At 53.5% G+C, this 26,331-nt stretch overlaps 2 protein-coding genes across 2 annotated transcripts; both read left to right on the top strand.

Annotated features, from left to right (window-relative positions):
- The first annotated feature begins 802 nt into the window (after positions 1-802).
- LOC128270870 (kin of IRRE-like protein 3) lies at positions 803-20,100 on the top strand. Its single transcript, XM_053008296.1, has 4 exons — positions 803-982; positions 3,836-3,896; positions 19,635-20,027; positions 20,069-20,100. The coding sequence occupies exons 1-4, from the start codon at positions 803-805 to the stop codon at positions 20,098-20,100; spliced, it is 666 nt and encodes a 221-aa protein (XP_052864256.1).
- On the top strand, positions 20,087-26,061 carry LOC128275394 (neogenin-like). Its single transcript, XM_053013875.1, has 5 exons — positions 20,087-21,797; positions 21,871-22,242; positions 22,761-23,141; positions 23,262-23,787; positions 23,884-26,061. Exons 1-4 carry the CDS (start codon positions 20,102-20,104, stop codon positions 23,450-23,452), a joined length of 2,640 nt encoding a protein of 879 aa, XP_052869835.1. The 5' UTR covers positions 20,087-20,101; the 3' UTR covers positions 23,453-23,787; positions 23,884-26,061.
- The last annotated feature ends 270 nt before the right edge of the window (positions 26,062-26,331 follow it).

Genomic DNA, 26,331 nt, shown 5'->3' with positions numbered 1-26,331 from the left:
GCATTTCACTCATCTCTACGATTGTTCTTAGTTAAAGGTTAAATAAACTTCGTCCCAAGTTTTCCGTGTCCCTTCGTGGTCGGTAATAAACTGTGCGTCGTCGTCGTCAGGGCTTTGGCATTTCTTAATCTGCTGTGGTGGAATTCTGGAAACTCCACCGACCGCGCGAGGGGTGACGACAAGTAATGCTAGCAGTACTCATAATTATGTGCAACGATTTTCTTAGGCCGCCCCAACCCCCTTGGTGGGAAGAGAATGTCCGGTCCGGTCTTGATTTTGCCGCCCTCCGATATGAAATTCTTCCGCTCGCGGACCTCGCTGGCTGCGCGTTAGTGACATATTGTGGTGGAAAGGGTCGAGTTCTCGTCGTGACATGGGACCCTCGGCGGAATGTGCCTGTCGGCCTCTCAAAGACCCAGCTCCGAAGAGGGCACTATTAGAGCGTATTAATATGGTTCTCGCGGTTGGTCCGAGATAATTTGCCGGAGCAATTTTCGGAGCCCCGATCCCCGACCCCGGGGCTCCGGGCTGTCACAGATTTTGGGTCGCCCGAATGGAGGGTGAGAACACGATCGAGGTCACGCACGCCCGGCCGGTGGCGTCGGTGGTGCGATTCGGTTCGACAATTTTAAACGAACGATTAAACTTTGCCACCAGGGGGCGCTTGCGCTCGCGGACCTGAAATTGATTTTCGTCCAAAATTCGATTCGACTTCGTGCCAGGAATCGAGAGAAATCGTGTGTAATTAAGCCGCGTGTGCGCCTCAGACGCACGACATGGCCTGGACGAGCCGGGCCGATAGATGCCAAAGATCCTGCCCCTCTCGGATCCGTGCCTCTCGGACGTGCGGTTGGAGAATGGTAATAATTCGCTCTCCGGGGTCGCCAGTGGACCGCAAGAGGTAGCTCTGCGGATCGAGAAGCAGAAGCAGCGCACCGAATCCGGCATTCGTTCTGGTGGAAGATTAGATAAAAAGCGATGTGTAAGCAGCTTAGCTACGGGGCTCGGGGGTTCCCGGTCCGACCCGACGACTCGACGTGGTTGTTGTTGTTTCCACCGTTACGGTCAGCCAATGGTCGAGGTGAGGTCGGAAAACGCGCTTCGTCGGCTATAATTTGCCTCCTCTCTGGTCGCGCGGGTCGATTGTTATCGGCAGGAAGAGGAGCGCTTCTGGATGCGATGGTCCGCGCCGGCCGGCCGGTCGACCGGGAGCAGGAAGGATTAGCGGCTACCGAACGTCTCGGCAATTGTCACCGTCGGCCGGGAAGGGATCGAGTTAACCTCCTCCCCCCAAACACGGGCCACCGTTTTCGACGGTGGCCGACAACGAAATGAGAAATAAGATGTCCGCGATGGGATTTCTTTTGGTGTGTGTGATTATCATAAATTCTTCGTTCACCGTCATAAGCCTGCGGTCGGCTTTGGAATATGTGGGGAATTAAGAGGTCAAAGTTACACGACTACGGACTACTCTGGACTACGAGTTTGGCTGAATGCTGCCCCCAAAATAATCCCACAATGGGCGGAAAGTGTGTAGTTATTAGGTCCATAAATGAAAATGTCTATAAATATAAAAAAAGGAAAGTCTGGTCTGGCTCATAAAGGGCTAAGGAATCTGGTCGGATCACACATTTGTATGAGTTGGGACTGGAGTGTCCTCAATACTAAAGAAGCATCAAGATGAACAATATCTATCAATACGTAGGAAGTTCAATCAGATTCAAACAAGGACGTCATATAAGCTCAAGTCTGAAATCTGACATCTGAAGATATCAGGTTGCGGTCATGCTCCTGTAACGTCCGTCACTTTTAGTGTCTTTTAGTGAAGAACTCAACGTTGAAGTATTCCCTGGAGACTGATTTTCAAGACCCCATCAACTCCAGGATGAAGTAGTTTTGCAACTGCAGAAGTCGCGAGTGCAAGAACCTCTCCATAACTGGACTCCTCCAAAAAGCCGCTAGCCGCTAGCCGCTTCGGGGGCTCGGGTGACAAGGGCAATGTATGAAAGCCCTCTCACCGCAAATGAATATGCATTAGGTGTGGGGGTGCCTCAGCAAAACAAGAACTTGGATGGCCAAAAATCGCACACAAAATAATTGTATGATTAAGTGAATCTGTTTAGGACCGAGCCACCGGCCCACGGGGGCATCGGGGGGGCCTTCTCCCCACCTTTTGTGGGTTGTTACGATTATCTCGCCCAGCCGCGTCCGCGCAGGGCTCCGACTGCGGGGTCCTTCCTTTTAAGATTCCTCCACCCAACTGCGGGCCTTGTGGTCCGTTGTTAATTGAAACAAATAAATTATTCAATCATTAGCCCTCTGCCGCGCGAGTCGGCGGGGCCTGCAGGTAAGAAGTTCCCGTTTTCCCAGCGTTTCGTTTCGGCCGCACACCAATGTCATCTTCTCGGTGTTCTCCCACACGACCGGGGGCGCGGGCGAAGAATTAAAACAGAATTGTGAGCTGCCAAATTACTTGCCCTGACCGGCGGGGGGCTTCTTGAGGCATCCAAGGAAAGTAAAAATGGCGGCAGCAGAAGCAGCAGCAAAAAAAAACACGGTTTGGTGGATAATAAAATAAAAATCCCAAATCTTGGACTGCTTGCGGGCGGGCTTGGCGGGGGCCTCACTGGGGTCGGACGGACGACAGTTAGAACAATAAAGGTGAATTAATTTTACCTCTCGTCGCGCGACGGTGCTGGTGGCACCTAATCTGCGTCATTCAATCTGTGGCCCCTCGCCGCGCCCCCCCGCGAAACCCGCTGCCGAGGTCGAGACCCCTCTAAGGTCTATTGTTTCGCGGTTTCCGCCACCGCACCGCACACCCCGCCGCCGCCGTCCAGCTGGATTCGAAGATTTTATTCCGGTTAAAAGAAAATGATGGAAAATGGCTCCGAAGAACCGTTTTTTTTTGCCGTCTTCGCCGTCTTGTGCTTCTTATGGCACGCGGGTGCCCCCGGGGTGGCGGCGGGTGGCGTCGTTTCCCATGACCACCCCCGCGGCCCCACCGCGATGCGTCGAGAAGGCAAAGGAAAACCTAAATTACCCTCCCAAGACACACAAAGGTGCGCGCATGGTGCGACAGAGGGTGGCCATCAGGGGGCGGACGGGCGGGGTGTGTTCACCTAAAGGACACCGCCGCAGCGCCAGACCAAGAGTAAAGCAAGAAAAAAAGAGCGGAGCGTATCCCAGCGTGACAGAAGTTTGCCCGGCTCGGGGACGGCGGGGACGGCAGCGGCGGGCGCCTGGGAAATGAGCGAGGAAAATTCTCACGCTCGGCAAACACCTCGTTTGCGTTAAAATAAAAATTAACATTTTAATTTTATTTCCTCCCTCACGCCGCCACCTCGCGGGTCGGTCTGGGGCGGGTCATGACCGCGAGGATCAGGCTCCAGGCCGAGTGTGTGTGTGTGTGTGCTAAGGTGAATTTAATGTGCGGGTGGCGGTGCATGTGTGGGTGCGGTGTTTGTCTTTGTCTGCGTCTTCACAAGCGGGGCAGGGTACTGGGGCCGTTGGTGCCGGTTGAGCGATTTCCTCACCCTCGGCTGCGTCAGCACAATTTTCTTTGGTTCCACCGTCGTCGTCGGCGGCAGCGGTGGCGGCCCTCTCGAGCGTGACTATTACTACCTGTTTGCATTCAATTTCCGCTTTGTGTTTACGCACTCAAAGTGCCACCCACACACACACACACACACACCCGTGCGCACCGCCATCGATAAAGCTATCCTTCCTTCCGTTGGCGTTTTGTGTGATTAAATGGCACTTCCGGTGGGAGGCAGGGGCGCGATGGAAGTTATAATCCTTTCGCCCGTCCCCCCGTGGCCTTTTTGGCCCCCAGTCGGTCGGGGCCCTGTTTGCCGGCGAGAGCCAAAGCAAAGCCCTGAAGCTGCAGAAGTTTCGTAAGAAAAATACGTCATTTCGTTGCCCTCATTAGGACGACGGCGCTAGGCCGTCAACAGGCCATTGTTGTTGTGTTGTCAAAGAAAGGGAACTTTGCCGTTTTCAAACTATTGTGTACTAAAAATTGCACGTTTGGTTAAACAATTTAGGGAACTAAAGATGTGTTTTGTGTTCCAAAATGCGGCTATAATTGGAGACAAAGGCTCAGAACAAGGCGCACAACATTATTTAACAATACGAAACACTCGACCACGCGAATAATGTTCATTTTCATTGTTGAAATCAAGTTAAACCCCCATTTTTTTTGGGGATTTTGTTTATGTGTATGCAATCCATATAAGAATTTGTGGAGATAATTCGAAAAGTATTTGTTTCGAGAATGTTTGGAGTGTTGAAATTCAAAGCGTGTCCATTCCGTTTAAATGGGCTTCGTTAAGCTTTTGAGAAGCATAAATTCACCGAAACTATGTAATGGTAGTCGGTAAACCGACCGATGTTCATTAACTTGTTTGTGGTAAACCCACGAACAAGTTAATGAACGTCATGGTAAACCCACAAACAAGTTAATGAACGTCATCGTCGAAGACAGAATTTTCCGATTTCCGACCATAAACAGGGTGCAGGGACAATCACTAGAATTATGTGGGTTAAAAAATGAAATAGAAAATAATCACTCTATGTGGTCTGTGGCTAGAAGTTCATAATCATTACCATTGAATCGATATTCGATGATTTTTAATTGTCACACGAAGAGACTGTTTGTCCGACAAGAAAACGCATAAATGGTCGCTCGCATTTGCATTGAATCACGTCAAGCATTTGTCATCACGTCAACATTGGCGTCAGTTTGGCAAAAATACAATTAGAAGTGACCAACCAACCAACCACCCCAACAATTAGAAGTGAGTGTTTTGAATCGCTCGTTTTATCAGAGCTAGCTAAAAGTAATGAGGTAGTTTCCAGAGGAACTTTAATTTGACTCAGCTCTGGATGTTTTATCATAAACTAAGCGAATTCTGCTATCCTTGCCTTTGGTTAGCAATAAAGTTTGCTAACGATTGGATTCCGAGATACTTCATTACTTTAGCATATCAAGCCGCCTTCTGCAGCGCCGCGCCGGTTCGGTCCGTTCATTTGGATTCTCTGCAAAACTCGCAAAGCGTGGCGCGCCATTTACATTACCGAGCGCAGACCATCCTTCAGAGCAGACTCTGGGCGTCTTCTGCTGTGAGCCCCTTCAACAATGTGTGCGCGCTCCACAAGACGTTTAATTCGAGCGTTCCCACGTCTGGGCCAAGAACGCACCGGAAACGACGACGTCGACGTCGTTCTGGCGCGAAGGGTTTCTCACAACAGGTCACAAGAGCGATGCATTTTTTGTCGCTGGCCGCCGTGCCGATCCATTTTACTCCGCAGTGTGCACTTGTGTGCCTGGCAGCGTCCTGTCCGTCAGACCGGCGGAGCACTCTGTTTTGGGGCTCTTCCCAAGTATCTTCGGCAACGTGCGTCGATGGCGCACGACGGTTGATGATTCGGTTGGACATCGCCTCACGGTTCGCCGGTGTTCCGTTCGCTGAACTCCCCGAGCTTCTCGATTGGTGCTTCCGGTGGAGAAAATGTCCTCCTCCACCAGCGCGCAATTGTTCGCTGAACTCGAGTCCCCCAAGTGGCTGCCGGAAAGTGTGTGTGTGTGGTGATGGCCGTGACATCAGAGATGCACTTTTGGGATCAGAGCTACACAATCGCAGCAATCGTGAAAGATGCAATTCGATTACGAGCCCAACAGCCCAACTGGACCTCAAACCTGGCGGGATGGTACTTCGAGTGGCCCCAAAAACCCAGCAGAAGGTCCCCCAAGAGAGGCTCGGAATTGAAGTACCAGAGCCTGGTCCGTTATCACCAGACGTTATGCCGCAGACCAGGCACAACTTAAGCCCGGTCGGGTCGGGCTTTTTCGACCGTTGGACGAAACACGATTACTCGGCTTTGTGTAAAGGCGATTGGATTTCTTTCACCAGCGGCAGCGATGAGTTCTTCGTCAGTGAAGGGTGTCCAGCCGAGCCTAATCTGGACGATAATCATCGGCAGGTGGCTGGCTCCCGGGGCCCCGATGGCCCAGGATTAGATTCTGGGTGCCGCGCGTCCTCGGGTGGGCGCGTCCCGGAGACGCCCGTCGGATGATTCGTTCGCCAAATTCGGCAGCGGCGACGCCTTGGCCTTGGCCGGTGATTTCTAATTAATGCTCCGTTTGTCTGCTGGAAGACGCCGCCATCTCGCCGACGTTGAGTAAGCCATTTTTGCAGTTGACTGATCAAAACCACGCTCATCTCCGGGAATATCCTTCACGTCGGCCACCACGTCCCAAGGCATGTTTTAAAACCGTGGCTGCCGACGTGTCTGCCTATCAGTGAGAGGGCCTCTTTTTCCTGACACTCATCGTCATCAGCGGCGTCATCAGTGTGGCGTCGCGCGTGCTGGAAAGGGGTTTTGATTAGAAAATCCATCGCCGGCTCATTTCGGCACTCGGCCCTGTGCAGATAAATAGCTCCTTCTAATGGCACAACGGTGCCAGCCTCTATCCCGTGTCTTCCCAACCGGCTAATGATGGGTTTTGCGCGCCCGGGGAGCGTGGGGAGGTTGAAGGTCGCGGAGACAATCAATCATGATCGTCAAAGGAGAGGGCTCCGGAGCTCCGGCTCGGCTCCAGACACCACGGTTCGCGGTTCTTCGCTCGCTCGAAGCCGATCCCGGGTGAAGGCTTATAATTAAATCCATCGGATCATCCCGCCGAGCGGAGCGTGTGTCCCACCCGTCCGCCCGAGACCTGTTTGATCTCTCCCAAGGGACGGGGCGCCCTGGTGGCGGTGCACCAGCATACACGCCTCGCCTCTGTAACCGGGAATCGCGGTACAGTAGAGCATATCTTGTGGCCACTTTTATCATCGCCCACCTGGCGCCCGTTCGGGGGAAGGCAAGCGCCTTGACAACAGTGTGCGGTGGTTCGTCTTGACAGGAGGAACCACTACCACCAGGCAGGCTGATAAGGCTTCATTCATCTGAGGAGCGAACTCCAATGAATAGCGACCAACCACTCATTGACAGGGGCGCATAAATTCCTCCAAAAAGTAGTAGCGCCTTGAGAGGATGTCGGTCGTCTCGTTTCCCGTTCGAGCTGTCCCGATTTGCTATCGGTTTTCGAGCTGCTGCGGAACTGGCAAACAAATCGCTCTCGACGGCCTCAGAGAAGGTAGCGCAGCATTCAAATCATGATTAACGACCGTTGTGTCGTTGGCACGCCAGGCGCGCGCCAAGGGTCTCCCCGGAGTACATTTAGAGTCCGGACGTTCCGGCATAGACATATTGCCTTGCCTTGCCGGCCTCAGCTTGATGAGTGGAGTCGGCCGGCCGGCCGACCGGCTGCACTTTCTGTGGATGCGCCGAAAAATCGCTGAAATCCCGTCGACCGGCGGGCCGCTCGGTCTCGGTCGGAGTATCGGGGAAATACGCCCTACTTCGGGGAGGGTCTGTGAACCCCGAAGCCTGGAATTAGATGCTTGAGGTGAAGCTCTCAATTTGCCTGCATCGCTCTCGGGAGAAGAGCGCGCGGGGCATTTGTCTTCGGACTTGGACGCACGAGGTGTTGCGGGCGCGCTGCAATCGGCTAGAGAGCAAGATAGACAGCCTGTGCGAGATGGATTGATTATAATCTTCGGCAATCAATTTGGTTCTTCCGGCACGACGGGACGGGGACCAGAAACCTACTCCACCAGACCTCGGCAGCTCATCAGACGCACACGGCGCGCATGTTCGGAGGGAACCAATCCTTATTTGTTGGGCCCCGGGGACGACGAGCCTCATTCTGGGTGTGTGTTTGTGCGTTGAGCTGAATGATTTCTTCTCGCTTTAGTCTGATCCGGTGCACTTTCGGTGCACCGAGAGCCCGAATCCTGTAGGGTTGTGAGAGGCGTCTGTTATTTTAAAAGAACAAGCAACAACGTTGCCACCATCGCTGCCCGGCTCCTCCACCAGGGGCTTTACTTCATGGTCTAGTGGATTAGTTAATGAAGTTTTCCCGGGCACACTCTCTCCTACAAGCGGGCAGCGGGGAACGAGACCTGGGATTAGTGGCGGAGTAGTAGCCAAAAAAGAACATCCACAGCCCGATCGGTGTGTGGATTGGTGTTTTTGGCCTGTTTGTGTTTTTAATCCCATCTACCGGGCCGTTTTTATAACACCCCGCCTGTGTTCCGACCCCCCGGTTCCGGCTTCCCTGGAAGTCCGTGATTCAACACCCGAACCGATCGGTTCCATCGACAAGACCGGCAGGATTAGGGATCGAAATTGGGGACAGAGACATTTGTCTTGTCCTACGCGAGCGCTCGGCACGTGGAGACAATTAGACGTCATCCTCGGCTCGGGCTGGGAACAAGTGCGGCCGGTGTGCCTCAAAGATCAATCTGTCCCACTGTCTTCTGTCCTCCACCTACGGTGCGCGCACCCCTTTTTGGGGAGCCATTCCCGGGAACCGAGGGCATAAATTATGACTCAATCAGCGTTTGTGGGGTGGTCCTGCCCCCAAGAAGGCTTGGCTACCACCGAGTGGAGCATACTCTACCGGACGGGCGGGCGGACGGACATTGCCACAAATCATTCTTGAAGGATCCAGCGAGCTCCAGAGTGGAGAGGCGTCGGTGGATGCAGCACTTGCAGTAAGTACCCGGCGGACGCCAGACTGTCAGACGGTGATTTAAGTCATCGATAATACCGAAAGAACATCCAGCTTTTCCCATTCTTGGTATCGCTCTCTCTCTCTATATCTCTGGAGAGGGTTTCCATTGTGTTCGATCGAGCTGGAGCTGGCCAAGCCAAGAGTTTGGGGTTCTTCCAAGAGTTCCAGCTCATAACCGGTGACAGTCTGTCAGGAAACCGGATTTGGAACGCGCTCGCCGCGCTTACCCGCCCCAGCTGCCAATCATCATGCCGCCGTTCGCTATGCTTTCGTGGACGAAAGAAAACGCATCCTCCTCCATCCCTGTGAGTGAGTTCTGAGTCCGCACCATGCCTTTTAAAGTGCTGCGTGGCGTCGACGGCGTCGTGGCGGGGAAATAAATCTGATTATTCGGTGCCACCTTCCGCGTAATTGGACAGAGAGCGCTTCGCTAGTTCCTTTTCGGTGGCCGCCCACCACCCCGGGTCTTTCTACCGAGAATACAGCGAGGAGCGTCACCACCGGGCCGGACGTAACCCTCTCGTCTGACTGCGTCGAATGCGGAGTCGAGCTCTTACAGAGCGGCGGCGGCAGCTGGAAGTTGGATTTGAATCGGATTTGAAGCTTCCGTTCAAAATTAATTTCGATTTCATACTTTCTCTTCGCGGACCGATCCGTCGCCGGCCGGCCCCGATCCGATCGTCGTCGTCGTCGTAGCTTTCTCTCCGGTGGTCCGGAGTTCCAATCCGTGGATCACCATCCTCTCTTCAGCAGCAGCGGGTTCCAGTGGGTTTCGAGGAGTTTTTGTCCCCACTCAGCTCACACACACACACACAAGCCCACAGCTCCCGGCGGATATCTCCTCCAAGAGATTGGGCGGCAGAAGGAAAAAAAAAACCCGTAGACAACTTATGTCGGACTTGGGAGGGACGACGATGTCGAGGGTCTAGGGTTAGCCCCGTTTTTTTTTTCTTTCTTTCTTTCGGACGAATGGGTTTTAATCTGTGGCTCTAGTGGCTGTCGCGGCTGCAATCGGAACACCGTTTTCCTATTTTTCCGTTCCACTCCGACCGGGCAGCGACGGGCGGCACGTACGACGAGATGTATGCGACATCACGAATCCCGGGAACGAGACGAAGTGGTTCGGCGGAGCTTATGGGACGCTCGCTTTCGGTGATCGGAATAGTCCTGCGAGGGGGGCGCGGACGAAGGAGGAGTGACTCATTTGTGGGCGCGCTGTGTCACCGTGTTCCTTTTCAGCCCCAGTTGGCGGCCACTTCTCGACAGTGGCCTGGCCCCCTTCGCGCAGCCCAAGGACAAAATCCACCCAGGGTGTGGTCCGGCGGCGGCAGCGTCGGTGATTAAATCGTGCTCCGGCGCGCTGCGGTCGCCTGCTGCCGGCGATCGCTTTGGTAGCAAATGTCGGGTGTCGGTGATTGCTGGAGATGAAAAATCATACGCCAGTCGCCGGAATTTGGCAGCTGCCAGTGACGTGACATTTTGTGGAGTTTTTCGACGCACGCACTAGTGTGTGTGTGGGCGCATTACACAGCATTCTCCGGCCCGGGTTCCGGTGGCAGATTAATGGTTTTAAAGGTCTTCCGCAGCGCGCCGGAGTCTCTTAAGCGTTGCGTGGCTGCGATTTGTTGTGCGTAGGCCGCCACGCCAGAGTGCGTGAGTCATTTAATCTTTACGGTAAGGGCTCAACAACGGCTCCCGTTCGGTTCCCCTGCCTGCACGTTGTGTCACGCACCGGCTTACGCGGGAATAGCCGCGGCAAGCATCATCGTCAGTGTTTAAATAATACCCTCTACCGCGGGACTCGAAAGAGTCAACATTCGTCGTGACACAACGGCCAGAGAATATGGTGCGGCGCGCTCCGGAAGCTAGGGATGGCGTCAATGGCGTTTACATCCACGCCACGACAGAGCAGCAGCAGCGGCAATCACCCCTCAGAGGGGCCAAGAAGCAACCTATCGTTTGGGTTATTTTTTTCGCTTTGCCCAAATTTGACGAAAAGAGTTCTTGTTCTTCACGGCGGGCTTTCTTGGCTTCTGGCGGGTTCTGGCGGCTCACTCGCCACCGCACACACTCCACTGGCTGGGTTTGATGGCGGCAATTTGCCGTCATTACGGATGAGTAATGATTGTTTAAAGTTTTCGTCGTACATGGTCCGCTGGAGCCGCTGGTTTGGTAGATGATGATTGCTCTGTGGCTGTACGTCGCTGTTGACGTCGGTGCGGGATAATGGATCCCGCAGCGGCCACGGACGGAGGGTTAAATGACTGTCACTGTCTCCTGGAAGCTCAGTGGAATGGAGTCCCAAAGGAACCGACCTACGCACCTACGGCGTCCTATCCACGCCAATCCGACTGCTGTAACCGTTACAGTCGTAAACGTTAATCAAGTGTCAATTAATGTGCAATTTTACAAGCCAATCCAGGGGCCAGCGCAACCGGTACTCGGGAAGTTCTTGGGATGAAGAATGGGGAGCGACACAAAAAAACGAAAGGACATGATTAAGTGTAATTTCGGACGATTATGAGCACAATCGTAGCCGCGCAATGGCAGCTCGTTTCAGAGCAGATGATGAGTCTGGAATCTGCGGACCACTCTGGATAATGTCCGCTGGGAAGATTTGTGGATCGTTTTGGATTGCAGACGCGCGTCCCGGATTGGACTGTTTTTCTGCGAAGTAGAATTGGAAACTACTGAACCGATTGGCAGCAAACTTCTACACGACATCCAGACCTTGTCCGTGTCTTTCGCTGTTGTAAGACGCCTACAGAATGATATAATGTATTTAAAGAACCGTATCTTGATCGGTCCCTCGTTCAGTGGACGACGTCAACGGTGGCGCGAACCGTGAACTACTTATCCATCCAAAGCGTTCACCCAGGACCGAGAACGGAAAGAGTTGTGCTGTCTCTCCGTCGACGTGCTTGTTGAGTGAATTATAGACACGCTTTTAACGTGTGATAAGCTGGTGATAAAAGGTGACATTTTTGCAGTTCTTTCTTGCCTTGCTCGGTATTACGCTTCGCCTACCGGTGGCCAGCAGCAGCGGGCCTTGCTAAAGCAGGGAAGCAGTTGAGAGGAAGCCCAAGGAGTTCTGGCGGTCGGGTGCGAACCGTTGCGTCAGTGTCGTAAAATATGTTGCTCATTTAATTTGCCTTTGCGCGCCCGGTGGTAACACCCACACTCCACGGGTGGTGCCCGCAAGGACATGGATAGTGGCCGCAGGAGCCCTTGGAGCCGAGCTTCGGCCCGTAGAGGACCGCAGACTTCCGGGGCGAGGCGCGTATCTCTAGGATCGTGTTTCCACCGAACCAGGCAGCCGCGGCAGTGACCAACGGACGGGGATCCGACGGGGCCACGGGTGGGAAAATAGTTTAAAGACAGTGAAAAATTTGCCCGCATCGGGGTATAAATTATGCTGCTGGTTGAATTGTAGATTTTGTTTTTTCTTTTGCTGGAGGTTACCAGTTCCGGCAGTCGCCGCCGCGTCACGTGGTGTGATGGCCTTTTTCCGTTAGTGGCAACCTGCCGGCAATTAATCTTCGTGTGGCATCGGCCCATGGGAGTCGTCCCTCTGCTACTACGTCACACGGTGTTGTTTCTCGAACGTTGGAATTATGATCGCAATCGGCGCCACCGCGTGGCCGCGAAGTGCGAAGTGGCTTCTCTCTTTCTGGAGTTCTCGGGAGTACTAATGCTGGTGAAATTCGATGGCGAAGGAGGAAACATTAGGCACACATTAGCGTCAGCGGGCCGCCGACTCGTTGCCCCGCTCTGTTCCGATCACAAATAGACTCGTTTCGCGCGCGGAACCCATCGGAAACGGTCCTCGCGCGCGCTCAGAGCGCAAAACGTGTTCGCATGTTGTGCTAAATTAATTGTACCAGCTCCCGGCCACGACTCACCCCCGGGAGGGAACTCCACCGGGGCAACCGACGCAGCGCCCCGGCGGATGGTAGAGATAAAGATAATTTATCGATACACACCGTGCCCACCTCTGCGTTACTTCTTTTGGAGCGCGGGTCCGTTGTAAGCGCTAACGACAGAACTTGGCCTGCAGCGCACCTTCTTGCGCCAAACCAAAAAGAAAGGCACAAAACGGAGAGCTTTTGGGAGGACGAGAAGAGAAACAGAGAGAGAGAGCGAAAGAAAATGCCGCAATCGGCGGCCAGAAATGGCAACTGGCTTCGGCCCGGGAGATCGGTAGAGTTGGAGCCTAATTTATGTATTGCTCGACATTACGTAGCTCAGCTTGGGGTGGTTCAAAAAGTGCTTTAGAAATGTCAGGACTTGGCCCAATGCTGAGACGTCCGGAAACTTGGAAGCCGCATTTCTGCCCGGTCGTCGATGCACTTCTGGAAAGACCCCAAGCTTGCCGTTCGCTTTTTTATGGTTCTGCCTGCGGTGAGTGTCGGTGAGGTGAGGTTCATTTATTGCCTGTCTTGTACCGGCCACCATCAGGATTTAGGTCGGTAGATTCGGTCGGCAGTCAGCGAGACGCGAGGGTGGATGTAAATTATTTCAACAACTTCCACCGCAGGTGCAGGTGCAGTGCGTCGGCACGACGAACGAAGCAAGAGAAAAAAAACCCCGAGACTCCCGGCCGACTGTCAGAACACCGCCGCCGCGGCCGCCACCGCGTCTTGGCCAAATCTTGATCTCTAACTGTGTGGTGTAACTGTGGGCCCCACCCAGCCCCAATGCACCCCCGATGCAACCTGATGGCCGATGGTGGCCGATTCTCCGATTCTTTCTCCTTCGGCGGCCCCAGGGCTCTGGCCAGTTTGCCATTTGCCACTCCATAAATAAAGCACCCTGGACACACGGGCGAGATCGGCATCGTCGGAAGTGGGCAACTACCAGGGACCAGGGTCCAGGGACGTCTGTGCCGGGTCTAGGACGGGTGTGGAGTGCGATCGGGGCCAAAGGGAGATACGCTCGGTGCTGCGATAAAAGCCATCGCCCTAGGGGTCCATCGGTTTGGCGCAAGAATGAAGCGACATAGCATTACAACTTCTTTCAGCTGCTTGTTGTTTTTTTGCTCTCTGTGCGCTAAAACTTCGAAACTATTTCGAAACTTCCTTCCTGGCTGACCGCATCGCGTGGTGGCCGTCCCCCGGGGGGGGAGAGAGAACGTCGGCAAAAATGCGTTCCACACCGGACGGCGGTGTAGTGTTGGTCGATCGTGAGGTTGGCGTGCGTTTCGCCATACGGGGAATGTCTTCCGAGAGGAAGTGCCCAGGATAGGTTTTTCTATTTCACGATAAATGCTAGGACCAACTGTACAAGAGAGAGAGTGTTTCTCCGGGGTAGGTTACGAGGGAATGATTAATACACGGAAATTGACTAACAATGTAATAGAGTGAAGTGAAGTGCTTTCCAACATCATCACTTGAGTAGTTCTGTTTTACGCCGATGGCACAGTTTTTTAAATAGTCCCAGGAAGACAGTTTGGATTGATTGAAGAGTGAAGATACAAAATCGAGGACCAAAGACCATTCGGCGAATTATTGAATTCAATAAAGAGTATACACTTGGCTTGGTAATTTTAAGGACTTTGGAAATAAATCTGAGGCCCCCTTGTGCAATCATGTTCCGTATCCTATATTGAGACCTTCGGGTCCTTCTAGAGTTTCAACTCGAAATTCAACTTCAACCAACTTCTCTTTTGGGTGGTGTGTTCCAAAACTCAGACCTGAGAAGATGTCCCGGAGACCATCGTTATAACATTATCTTAAGACATCCCGTAGTAATTTATGAGAACTTTCTTCCCGAAGAACTTTCGTTTCGGAATGCTTGAATTGCCAGAGAGACTATGCCCCGAGGCATACCGACCGTCCAGTAGCAATGCATTCCCCGGTATCCCGACGGACGGCCCGCCCTGCGAACAAGGCGGACATGCCGGACGTTGCGACCACAGTAATGGCAGCGAGCAGCGGGCCGCCAGTAATGTCCTTAATAGTTTAATTTTGTGCAGCGCATTCTAGGGCTGGGCGAAAAAAAAGCAACCCAATCACGCTGGTGGCACTACTCGGGGGCTGGCCAGCGTCCGGTGACTTGGCCTGTGCCCCACTAGCACTAGCGGGTGGCGACCATGGCGACCCCAGAAAAACCGGGTTCCGGTTTTACAATAAAATGTTTACCTCGTTAGTGTACCGGGGCGAGGCTCGATGGAAATTTATTGGTTCAACATTCCTCCCCGGCCAAAGGGTCGTCTATAGGCGCGCCGACGTTTTCGAGCATTTTGTCTTTGCACGGGCGGATGGGACGGTCGCGGTCAACAAACGTGCGGGGACCGGAAGTGCGGCGCCGTGACGTTGGCCGCCGTGTTTTTCTCACATTCGACTGTCGACCGCAAACAAACGACGCTAACGAGACGACAGACGGTCACGGGCGCAAGCCGGCGAGCGACAACAATGCACGGCGGAGACCACGGACGGCGGATGGTAGGGATGTCCTTGCCGCCCGGGGTGGAGCGGCTGCGGTAAAAATGAATGGCCTGTTCAAGATTTTTGACAACCTTTCGAGGAGCGAGAGCCCGCGCCCGTGCGCCGGTTTGTGCTGGTGGCCGCTAGCAAAACGCGGGTGCAGAAATTGATGTCCTCGTCCTCGTGACCACCCCACCCATTGTGAGCGCGCCCTGCAGTCCGCTGCCGCTGGCTTTCCGCGGCAGAGGACCGCGTTGAGAGCGCGCTGCAGGGAATTTACCTAGTTTTTTTGGCCCCATTTTCACCCATTTCCCCCATTTTCCATCCGCTAGTTAGTTTTAAATATTTTTCCACTCCAAGCGCAAGAGGACAGAGCACACCTACAATTACACACACTTACAGAAGAAACCGAATAGCGCAACTATGGCCGCGTTGTAGCTGCAGCTGGAGCTGGAAGCGTTTCTTACGCGCGCATCGCCGTCTCGCCGACGCCGCCGGCGGGGTCCTTGGACCGGAAACGGGCGAAGAACAAAGTTTTTATCAGTACGCTGCTGCGGTCGCGCGGACTACGAACGCGCGCTGCTGCGATTAGGTTAGAAGGATAAGCGCAGAAGTCCTCTCGCGAAGATTGTTGAAGCTTCTTTTCCCGGGCCCCGGGTTTTCTTTTGCCTCCGCGCGCGGGAGAAAGTTTTATTCTGTGCCGTACTCGTCGTCATTTTTTTTTACCCCAGTTGGCCGGCACATCCTTCGTCGGTGTGTTCTTTGCGAAAGTTATAAAATTCATGCCACCAAAACACACGGCAGAGCGGCGAGAACGAGAGAAAGTCGCTAAGAATAATACACTCTGCACTTCAGTTCCTGCAGATCGGTTGAAGGGGTGATGCCGCCCAGAGCTCAGTCCCCGGCCCGTATCCCGCGGATGGGAAAGTGTTTTTCCTGCCGCCAGCCAGCCAGCCGGATTGGTTCGACGACGGAGCTTAGCTTGGCCGCGCGACGATTGCGAATCGATGTTTCTACAACGCCGCCGAAAGGAGTTGGCGGAAAAGTGTAACGAACGGTGTTCCGAGCCTGATGGAAGCGGCTACCGACGAGGCGAACCCTCCAAAAAAAACAATCCCTAAACTTTTACTTCCGCGGCACTTGCGCCTGGCGAGCTACTTAGTCCTGTTTCGAGTGCTTCTTCGGGAAGCGCGGTCGCACTGTGGATAGATTTAAAGCTTTTATATCGCACCGGCGATTTCGAAGGGGGATCTCCTGCCCTGGGTTTATCAAGTCGACTGGCGGGCAGCTGTCTGCACTGTGGCCAAGAGTAATTGGTCCTGTACTGTAGTCATTCTAAATCGCTCCTTACCACAGGACACACGAAACAGAACGCGGGGCTTGATATTTATGATGCAAGCCGCGAACTCACGGAGGAATGATGCCTCGCCGAAAAGGATCATAAAAAAGTCGACGACCGCGGGCAGCTGGCTGGCTGTCTTTTAGGGCCGATCACCTGCCGATGGGTTTACCTCTCGCTGATCGCGCCTGCCTGCTGATGAAACCCTTTCAGGCAAACGCTTCTCAAGACGCAAGCCGAACTCGATAAGAGACGGCACACAGAGTAATTTGATCACCCTGGCCGCAAGCTGCTGTTGGGCGCTGGCCACCAAGCCGATGATTGGGAAAAGAAAATAACGACACATTACGACGAAGAACTTGCAACTGGTTGCGCGGCAACAGGTGCCGTTTTTGGCAGAGACCTTTGTGGCTTTGAAGGACCACAGCGAAAAGGACAATCAGAAACGACGAAAACGGGAACCTGTGTGATCGTTAATTGCCCGGGGCGAAAGGTGTGGTGGCCGCGTGTGTGCATGTACCAGCTGCTGCTACGCCGTGTTTTATTGACCTCGAGCAGCGCGTCTTGAGTTTCAAGCCGAGATTTGACGAAGCTGAGGTCCATCCGGCCCATGTTTTTGTGTTTGTTTATTTTGTGTGGAAATTTTATTGATTTATTAGCACAACCAGATGTCATTCGTTCAAGGCACACCATGATGGTTTCAGAACCACACGGTGGTCGTGGTGTAACAACCATCGACAGTGCGTTACATGATGTCCTGTAGCGTGTGTGTGGCGTGACGCATTGGCAGCTAACAAAACACCGGCAAACGTGTTGCAAACGGTCAAGGATCGTGGACAAAACATGATGGGAGCATGTGTTTTTTCCGCCCAAAATGTCCCGCTCCAACCACCACAACAATGGTCGAAATGCAAAATCATGCCAGCCGCGCGCTGAAAAGCGCTTTTAAACCCCGTCGGTTGTGCCCTTCCGACCTCGCAAAAGGATGCGCCCGCGCCCGGAATTGACAACTTTACGCGCTTCGTTCCATGGCGAGGCCCTTTTTTCGCAGCTGTCATCTCGCTTCCGAATCTCGGGGGTTCCTAAGCCGCAGCCGGTGTCGGCGGGTGAGGACTCCGCGATTTGGTGGATGGCGATGTTTGACAGGATTTGAAATAACTGTGCACCGTGTTCCGGACTTTCTTTTTACGCTAAGCGCCCCCCCACATCAAAGTCCTTGAGGTGTGCGCCGGAACGCTCACCGCCCGCTTGTGGTCGGCTTATGGTGGATTCAGTTTCGGGCAGGAGAATCTTAATCTTAATCGGCCTCGGTGTGGTGGTAGTGGCACTAATTGTAAGCGGATCTCTCGGCCGCACTGTCCCTCCCGAAGCCACGGTCACGGCTTATAAGGAGCCGCGCCCGACGAACCTAGCGCCCGAGAACCCTTTTCTTTCTTCCATTTTAATGAGGAAATCCGATCTTCATTGATTTCAATTAATTATACGGAAACGGATTATTCGGAACTTCGATTGCGTTCTGGAAACGGCAGTGGGCCCAGGTGGTGGCCTCCCGCGGGCGGCGATTGAATGGAGAAAGCGCGCGCCGTGTTCTCCTTCGGTGGCTCCTTCGAAAATGCTCGAAACTCTACGGAGCCCTGAGCAGCCAACGTCATCGTCATCGGTGCGTTGTGTGTCTCTGCGTCACTACGGCTCCGTAGCCCACGGAGACGGTCGTCCAGCGTGGGGTCGTCCCTCGGAATGAAAGGTTAATTTAAAATTCATGCTGGCCGCGTTGCCGATGGGCCGAGCGAGAACCGGACCCGACGACGATGCTCCGATTGACCGCTGTGCGTCGTCACGGTGACGATGTGGCAGCAGCCCAAGGGGGATCGCCGAGTTTGTCTTCAACTTTATATCGCTGCCTCGCTCGCCATCCCCGGGGCAAACGGACCCACGCTGCTTCTTCTTGCCGGTGGTGCATTTTTTGCTTATTATTTTCCGCGTTGCCTCCGGCTGCCGGGTCCGGGACTTGAAAAACCGGGTCCGGCGCCCCGGCCTCTCGCGGCAGATGTTCATTATCATTTCGAAATGCTGCCGCTTTCGCTGCACGCCCCTCTTAAGTAGAAGGAATAAGAAAAAAAAATGGGGACAGCTTTGGTCATGAGCACCACGAAGGCTACAGGTGTGCTACAGGAGTCGCGGGACCCCCCGGGCCCGGGTGGCGGGGTGTGCTCGGGTTCTCGGGACGTTTTTCGCTCGCCGTCACACAATGTCGCAGTTGCAGAAACTTCACCAGCAGCAGCAGCAGCAACATCATGCTGATAAGCAACAAAAAAAGGAAAAGGTGAGCGGAGAAGGATTGTATGCGCCTTCGAAAGTGGCACACTATTGTCAGATTTTGCCGCGCCATCTCCTGTCCGGCACCGCGGCGGGTAGCACACAGCGTGAATGATAGTGACAGATAGGCGAACGATGAAGCGCCATCTGCGGCCGCTCCATCATTATCGAAAGGTGCTGCCGGTAAGCAGGTGATCGCATTTCTCCAATAAGACGCTCGCGGCGTGAAGTGCGAGTGGTACGTGTATGCTTTTAAAAACTATACCTTCGCCCTCGGAAGCCCCATCGGTGTAGGGCGGCCAGAACAAAAAATTGAATTGATTTTTTATTCACTTCTATGTCGTTTGTGGTGGCCACCGGAGAACACGGAGATTAAATAACAATATCTAATGATCTGCAACCGCCACTCACGAGCAGCAGCAGGACCGGGTTCGTTGTCGACTTCTCGACCGTTTTTCACACTCCACTTCCCGGTTCTCCCGGAGACCGGCGGCCGAAAGAAACTCGAAACCGGCGGCAGTTCGAAAAAGGCTGGTCCCCCCGGAGGCTACGGTAGCTCTCCAGTTGTCGGTCGGACTGGCTCACCTCTCCCTGTGTTATATTCCCTCCCCGGGCCCTCAGAAGGGCTGCGGCCACTCTCCGACGTTCACCATATGATATGATGAATTTATTTTCCAATTTCGGACACCGAGATTCGGTGTGTTGGTGGTGGCGGTGCTGTGGGCGCCGGGAAAAGTTTTAGACAACTGGCCAACTGTTGCTATCAATCGGGGACCGCCAACGAGTATCTGGTTCGTGGCTTCGGTCTTCGAGAACGGTTTGCTCCTTGTTCGTTTTTTCTCTATTCAATTTATTTTATTCATTCTTTATCTGGTTCGTGAATCTGCTTCAAATAATTAACGAATTTGTGTGTCTCTGTGTTTTGCAGACTACCCCCGGGTGGAGATTGGCCCAGAGAACCCACTGAGCGTGGAGCGCGACCAGACGGCCAAGCTGGAGTGCAACATCGACGCCAAGCCGAAACCGGAAACGGTCAAGTGGACGCGCAATGGGCGTTTCATCTCGTCGCACCCGACCCACACCATCCACCGGGTGTCGCTGCAGGACGCGGGCCGCTACACCTGCTCGGCCGACAACGGGCTGGGCAAGGTGGGTGAACAGGAAATCACGCTCAACGTCCTGTACCCACCGATCGTGCAGATCGAAACGAAGGCAAAAACTGCGGAGGAGAAGGAAACGGTGCACATCAAGTGCAACGTGACGTCCAACCCGCCGCCGGTGACGATCGAGTGGCTGAAGGAGGGCGACATCGACTTCCGGCGCAACGGTGACACGCTCGTGTTGCGAGACGTCCGGGCGGAGGACGCGGGCACGTACGTGTGCCGGGGCATTAACATGATGAAACCGTTCGGTGGGAAGACACTGGAGCGCGAGGGTAACGCGTCGGTCGCGCTACTGGTCCGCCACCGGCCGGGCAAGGCTGTCATTACGCCGGAGAAACCGGTCGTCCACGTGGGCAACAGTGTGAGCTTGATGTGCAAGGCGGACCCACCGGGCTACCCGGACCCGCAGTACCGCTGGTACCGGGACGTCGGTGGTGAGATCTCGACCACGGTGATTGCGCAGGGTGCCCAGTACCTGATCCCGAAGGCGGGCCTGTCGAGCGAGGGCAAGTACCACTGTCACGCTAGCAACGAGCTCGGTAACGGTGGGATGGCGAGCGCAACGCTGGAGATCCACCAGCCCCCGCAGTTCCTGGCCAAGCTGCAGTCGAACATGATCAAGCGGGCCGGCGAGGTGGAGTTCTTCGTGACGTGCAGTGCGAAGGGCAAACCGGAACCGTCCGTCACGTGGCTGAAGGATGACGTGGAGCTGACGCCCGAGCTGCACCGCTTCGAGGTGAAGACGAACGTGGACCGCGGACCGAACGGGATGGTGTCGGTGCAGAGTACGCTCAAGTTCGCGGGCAAGGCGCGCCCGAACGGTAACGACCTCATTTCGACCGATCGCGGCCAGTACACTTGTCTGTACGAGAACGAGGTGAACCGGGCGAACTCGACGATGCAGCTGAAGATCGAGCACGAGCCGATCGTGCTGCACCAGTACAACAAGGTGGCGAACGACATCAAGGAGACGGCGGAGGTCCTGTGCAAGGTGCAGTCGTACCCGAAGCCGGAGTTTATGTGGCAGTTCGGCACGAGCCTGCTGAGCGCGGGCAGTAACGGTGCCGGGAGCCACTACGAGATCGTTACCACCGCGGACGGGAACGACGTGTACACGAGCGTGCTGAAGATTGGTAACGTGCGCCACCAGGACTACGGCGAGTATCACTGCCGGGTGTCGAACCCTCTGAACAACATCCAGGTACCGATTCGGTTGCAACCGAAGGGCCCGCCGGAGAAACCTACCAAACTGAAGGCGATCGAACTCGGGCCGAACTACGTCGTCCTGTCGTGGAACCCTGGCTTTGACGGAGGGCTCGCAAACACCAAGTATTTTGTGTCCTACCGCAAGATTGTGATCCCCAACGAGAGCCTCATGACGGAGGAGTGCGCAGCGGTGTCGGCCAGTGGGGCCGAGTGGATGGAATTCGACTGCCAGCGGGAGGTACCGTGCACGATCAGCCCGCTCGATCACCACCAGAGCTACGTGTTCAAGGTGAAGGCCCTCAACACGAAGGGCGTCTCGGAGCACTCGAACGAGGTGACGGCCACGTCGAAGGTGGAGAAGGTGCCGCTCCCGCTGAATGCGGCGTTCGATCCGGAGACGAAAGTACTCGCCCTGAACGTGGCACCGACCTGTCTGTCGATGGTGGCGATCGTCGAGTCGGTCCTGTACGGTGACACACCGATGGCCGCTTGGCACATCATCGAGAAGATTGACCTGCAGGTGAACGGCCACGAGCCGACGTACCGCGAAACGGAGATCAAACACTTTGTGGCCAACCGGCGCAACAATGGCCGCTCGCTGGGCGGTAACACTCTCGACGACATTCCGCTGCCCATCGAAGATGAGCTGAACCCGCGCGTGCGGGTGAAGCTGTGCCTGAAGATCAATCACGAGTACTGTGGGGACTACCTCGAGGCAGACAGTAAGTGTTTCCGGTCGGAAAACGGCTGCCTTTGGATTCACTTTTAATAACATTCCTTTTCCTTGTTTCGCAGTTGGACCATCGCTCATTCAGGAAGCATCGTTCGTGGAGTTGCCAACACTGATCGCCATCGTCGTATCGTCGATTGTGGCCGCCCTTTGTGCGGTGCTACTGGTGATGTTCTGCCGTTGCAAACGCCGCAACCAGCTGAAGGAGTCGGCGGCCAAATCGAAGGAGTACGATATCGACTCGATTCACCCGTCGATTGTGGCGCAACAAAACCAGGCACCGCCACCCTACTACTCGGCCAGCAGTCTCGAGAACAAGGCACTGGAACACTCGATGGACCTGGCGATGGACCCGAATACGGCACTGTACGCGACCCAGCAGACGTACGGTTACCATCAGCAGAACGCCATGATTCCGCAAGTGCCCCAGAATGATTGTAAGTGGTAACCCAATTCGCTAGTATCCACCAATATCTTTGCTAGCTGTATCCGGTGTCCGCTTGCTGAGAACATCGTTTATTGATGCTCATTTAATCCTATCCGCCCCGGTGCCTTGGCGTCCTATTATCGGAGGATGAAACAGCGCGATTATTGTGCTAGTCTCAATCGGCTTGCAGCTATCTCTGTTTCCGCGGTACAGCAAATAGATGGCTGCTAATTTATGGACACATTGACAAAGTACAGATTTGGACGCATCAATAACCTTGGAGCGCGGATTTGAGCTCATCAATAACCTTCGAGGTTACATATCACAACAATGGGCTACCGTTTGTCGTAGCGGAGAGTATTTCCGGTTCAATATGTCTCGTTGGCGGAATCTACAGGCATATTGATCGCTTTTAGCAGATTGGCCTGTACAACATTTGAATAATGAAACTTTTTGCCGCCGAACGCGGCCTCATCTCACTTACGCTAACGTTTTACGATTGTTTCGTTTCGTTTCGTTTCGACGCAGGGTCCAACATGGGCTACGTAGAGAACTCGTACTCGAACTCGAACAACGGTGGCAGCGTAAACTCACAGGACTCAATCTGGCAGCTGAAGATGTCGGCCGCTGCCTCGAACTCGGCCAATCTGATCCCGCAGCACAACTACATGGAGCAACAGATGCAGCCCAACTACGGCTACGACCCGATGACCCACGGTGGCTACGGCGCGGTCGACGATTATGCCCCGTACCCGCACCTGATGCCGACGGCCGGAAGCAGCAGCCAGCACGGTGGCGACGACTATCACCACAACATGCGAAACAGCCAGAACCCGTCGCGCCAGGACTACTGCAGCGATCCGTACGCGTCCGTCCACAAGCCGAAGAAGCGGTTGGACCAGCACATGGGTAAGTTTGTGAAGCCCACTTGCGGCATATCAGCAGCACCCGTTCCGGGGTTTAATCCGATTTTTACTTCAATTCTCCATCTCTCTCTCTGTGTGTGTGGCTTCCCCGTTTTTTCGACAGACTTTGTTGCCGAATCACCGTACCACGATGTGAGCGGACTTCCGGATCCGTACATGGAGCAGGAGGAGGCCAAGTCCCCCGTGCAGAATCAACATCTGTCGATGAGCTACGATGACGCGCTGGCCATGGAGAGTGGCTACTCCACACCGAACTCACGCAACCGTCGCGTCATCCACGAGATCGTGGTGTAGGCAGTGCACGGAAGCGAAAGCAAACCGCAAACGGACAAAACAAACGAGCAACGGCAACAGAAATCACTCAACGGGAAAAGCGACGCAACAGAACCATAAAAAGCGGCAAGGAGAGCACAACCAGGAGCCGGGACACCATGAATGAAAGCCATCAATCGAGAAACACGAAACAGAACGCGCAAACAACGAACCATCAGCCGTGCCGCACCACAATCGAAGCATGCTTTGCTTCAAATTATTCGTTTAAAATTGCCACCCCGGTGTCGGGCAGAGAGCGAGAGGAGCTTGGAAGTGGATTATGGTTGATCTCAAAACCCAACTCCTTGCAACAGATGGTGCGTACATTAGGCGTCGATAAATCGCCATCAATATGTTAAACAACGCCCTTATCCTCCGTGGTACTAATTCTACTTCTTTGTTCTTCCGGACAGGTGGACACAGGTAGGTTTGCACGATGCAGCGGCTGGAATCTGTGATTGTATATATAGCGTTTATCATAATGACCATGGCGGGGAGCGCAGCTGAGAACAATTTTTAAGTACACATAATCTGGATCGCGAAGAATTTGATTCCTTCGGAGAGTGCTCAAATGAAAAAAAAAAACAACATGCGAAAGCATCGAAATCGTCCAATTTGAGTTTAGTTTAGTGAGTATCGAGTAAGACGCGAATAGCAGTAAGTGTGCTGGCCATTGGTCGCTACATTGGACGGCTGCGGTGTTGTGGTGCGTGAAACGAGGACGAGCGCACGAACCGAGGATCAAGAACCGAACGTGCCATTAGCTTACAGTAGGGACTCCTGCCAATAGTTCTTTTTCCGTGTTCGATTCGTTTGCGCGCGAAACTCGTATCCCGTTAGATACTGTCGAAAAGAGAGAGTAAGATAGAGAGAGTGAGACAGAGGCACAATTCCTCTGCTTTTGAGCGAAGTTTAGAATTAGCAACCATTCTGTCCCCACGCACAATTGCTCTTAAGTTAGTTGAGCACGAAAGGCGTCCGAATGATTCAATTATTTCTGCACCACGTTCGTTGGTGTACGTCCCGGCAGTGCCATTGTTTCGCTTCGTGCCAAGTCTTCCTCCCCCGGGGAACAAGCTGCTGCTCAGGAAGCGAATGCGGGCACAACACGCCCTGCGCTTCGAACGGCGTGCATCGAAAGGGTCCACGAATTTTATAGGAGCCTTTAAAGCGGAAGCGATTCGTTCATGTCGCGTGTCAATTTAGTTGCTTGGTTCCATTTCGATTCCGAGCTCGGCATCGGTTGACAGTGTCGCGTATTTAGTAACCTCTCGGATCCCGGGTGCAAGTGTTCAGCCCTCGAAGCACTGCGTTTGAGGACATAAAGGACGGAAGGAGTAATGGTAACTTTATCGTTAAGTATGTATGTAATGCCCCGCGATGTACATAAGCGTAAGACGATTGTTACGGAAAAACAACAAAGAATACAAAAAATTGCTCTGTTCGAAAAGGTTGAGTGGAATCGGAGTAGCATAAGAACTGTAGGTAGGATACAACTAGCGATAAGGCCACAACAGATCATTTTGATTTAAACCTGGATGCTCGTTCAATCATCTTGCGAATTACATCAACGGAAAGGACACACAGCTTCCGTCCGGAATTCAATATCTTTCCCGGAAAGCTCAAGCAGGGAGCGAAAATTGTGCAGCAAACATTCTCAAGAATGGATTAGGATTCTTAATTTAAGCTAGTTTTCAACTGCAAATTAATTACTCTCCCTTGTGAAGGCATTGGCCTTCGCTCCCGGGTCAGGCACGAGTACCACCAGCCGTAGCGTAAGCGCCTGAAAGCGCGGGTGCCTGTGCACGGGTGCCATTTGCGAGACTGAACCTGCCCTCCCGGGTGGAAAGCGCAAAAAGTAGAGAAATCAGCTTCACAGTGCGCGCGTTGACGATGGCCAACATTGTGCGAACATTGTAGGAACGGGATTGAGTAGAGAGAGAGAGAGAGAAAAAAAAACTACGAAAGACACAACACAATTGCGCAAAAGTGTGATTGAGCATAAATATGGTGCTCAGCTTTCGTCTTTTCTCAATGCCAACACTTTTCGCACTGCAACAGTTTGACGATTACACAAGTTTGGCTGCTACCCGCACCGGCCACCGTGCCAGCGAGGACGGTGCCAGTGTTAAGAGAGAAATTTGTTTCCAAGTTGAGCGAAAAAAAACCCCTTCATCGTGGTGGTAAAGGACAGAAACGGAAGTGTTCGTCAGGGCAAACAGTCGTGAGGCGAAGCGCAAAAAGCGGACACGTACAAGTGGAGCGCGTTCCAACCAAGCCGGAACGCAACCACCCGATTCAGAACGGACACGGATCCGGGGTCCAGTTTCTAGTGACAATGACACGACGACGAACGGGGAGAGTATTTTGCATACTTCTTTCTTCCGTCCAGCGAGAAATGAAATAGTTGTAAATATTGACTGAGCAAAGTTATTAGAGTGTACACGATTAAGGGAGGGAACTTTTCTATTTTATTTTAACTACTATTGCCGGCGAAGCAATAAGTTAAAAGTAGTTTTGTTAAAGGTTAGTTAGTTGTAGCATTACTTTACTCTTCGGCGAAAAAAATAAATATTTTATTTTCTCTTTTACAAAAATCCTTGTTTGTGTTTGCGTAGTACAAAGGGGCCTATTAGTGGCCCCCGTTTTTATTTGCTAAGAGCTGTAGAAACTTTGAATTTGAATTATTTTGCAGATGAAGCCGCTTTAGTGTGAAATATTATAGCCGATGTTGGTTCTCTTTAGTTTCCATTTCACCTCACCGGCGGGACGGACGTGGGCGACTTTATTTATGAGCTTATGTGTTTCTTTATTTGCTTCCTTCCGAATCAAAAGGCAAAAGTGGGCGCTACAGGGCAAAT

This window comes from Anopheles cruzii, chromosome 3, assembly GCF_943734635.1.
Source record: "Anopheles cruzii chromosome 3, idAnoCruzAS_RS32_06, whole genome shotgun sequence".
In the NCBI taxonomy this organism is placed as follows: Eukaryota; Metazoa; Arthropoda; class Insecta; order Diptera; family Culicidae; genus Anopheles; species Anopheles cruzii.
This window is presented reverse-complemented; position numbering and strand designations above follow the sequence as displayed.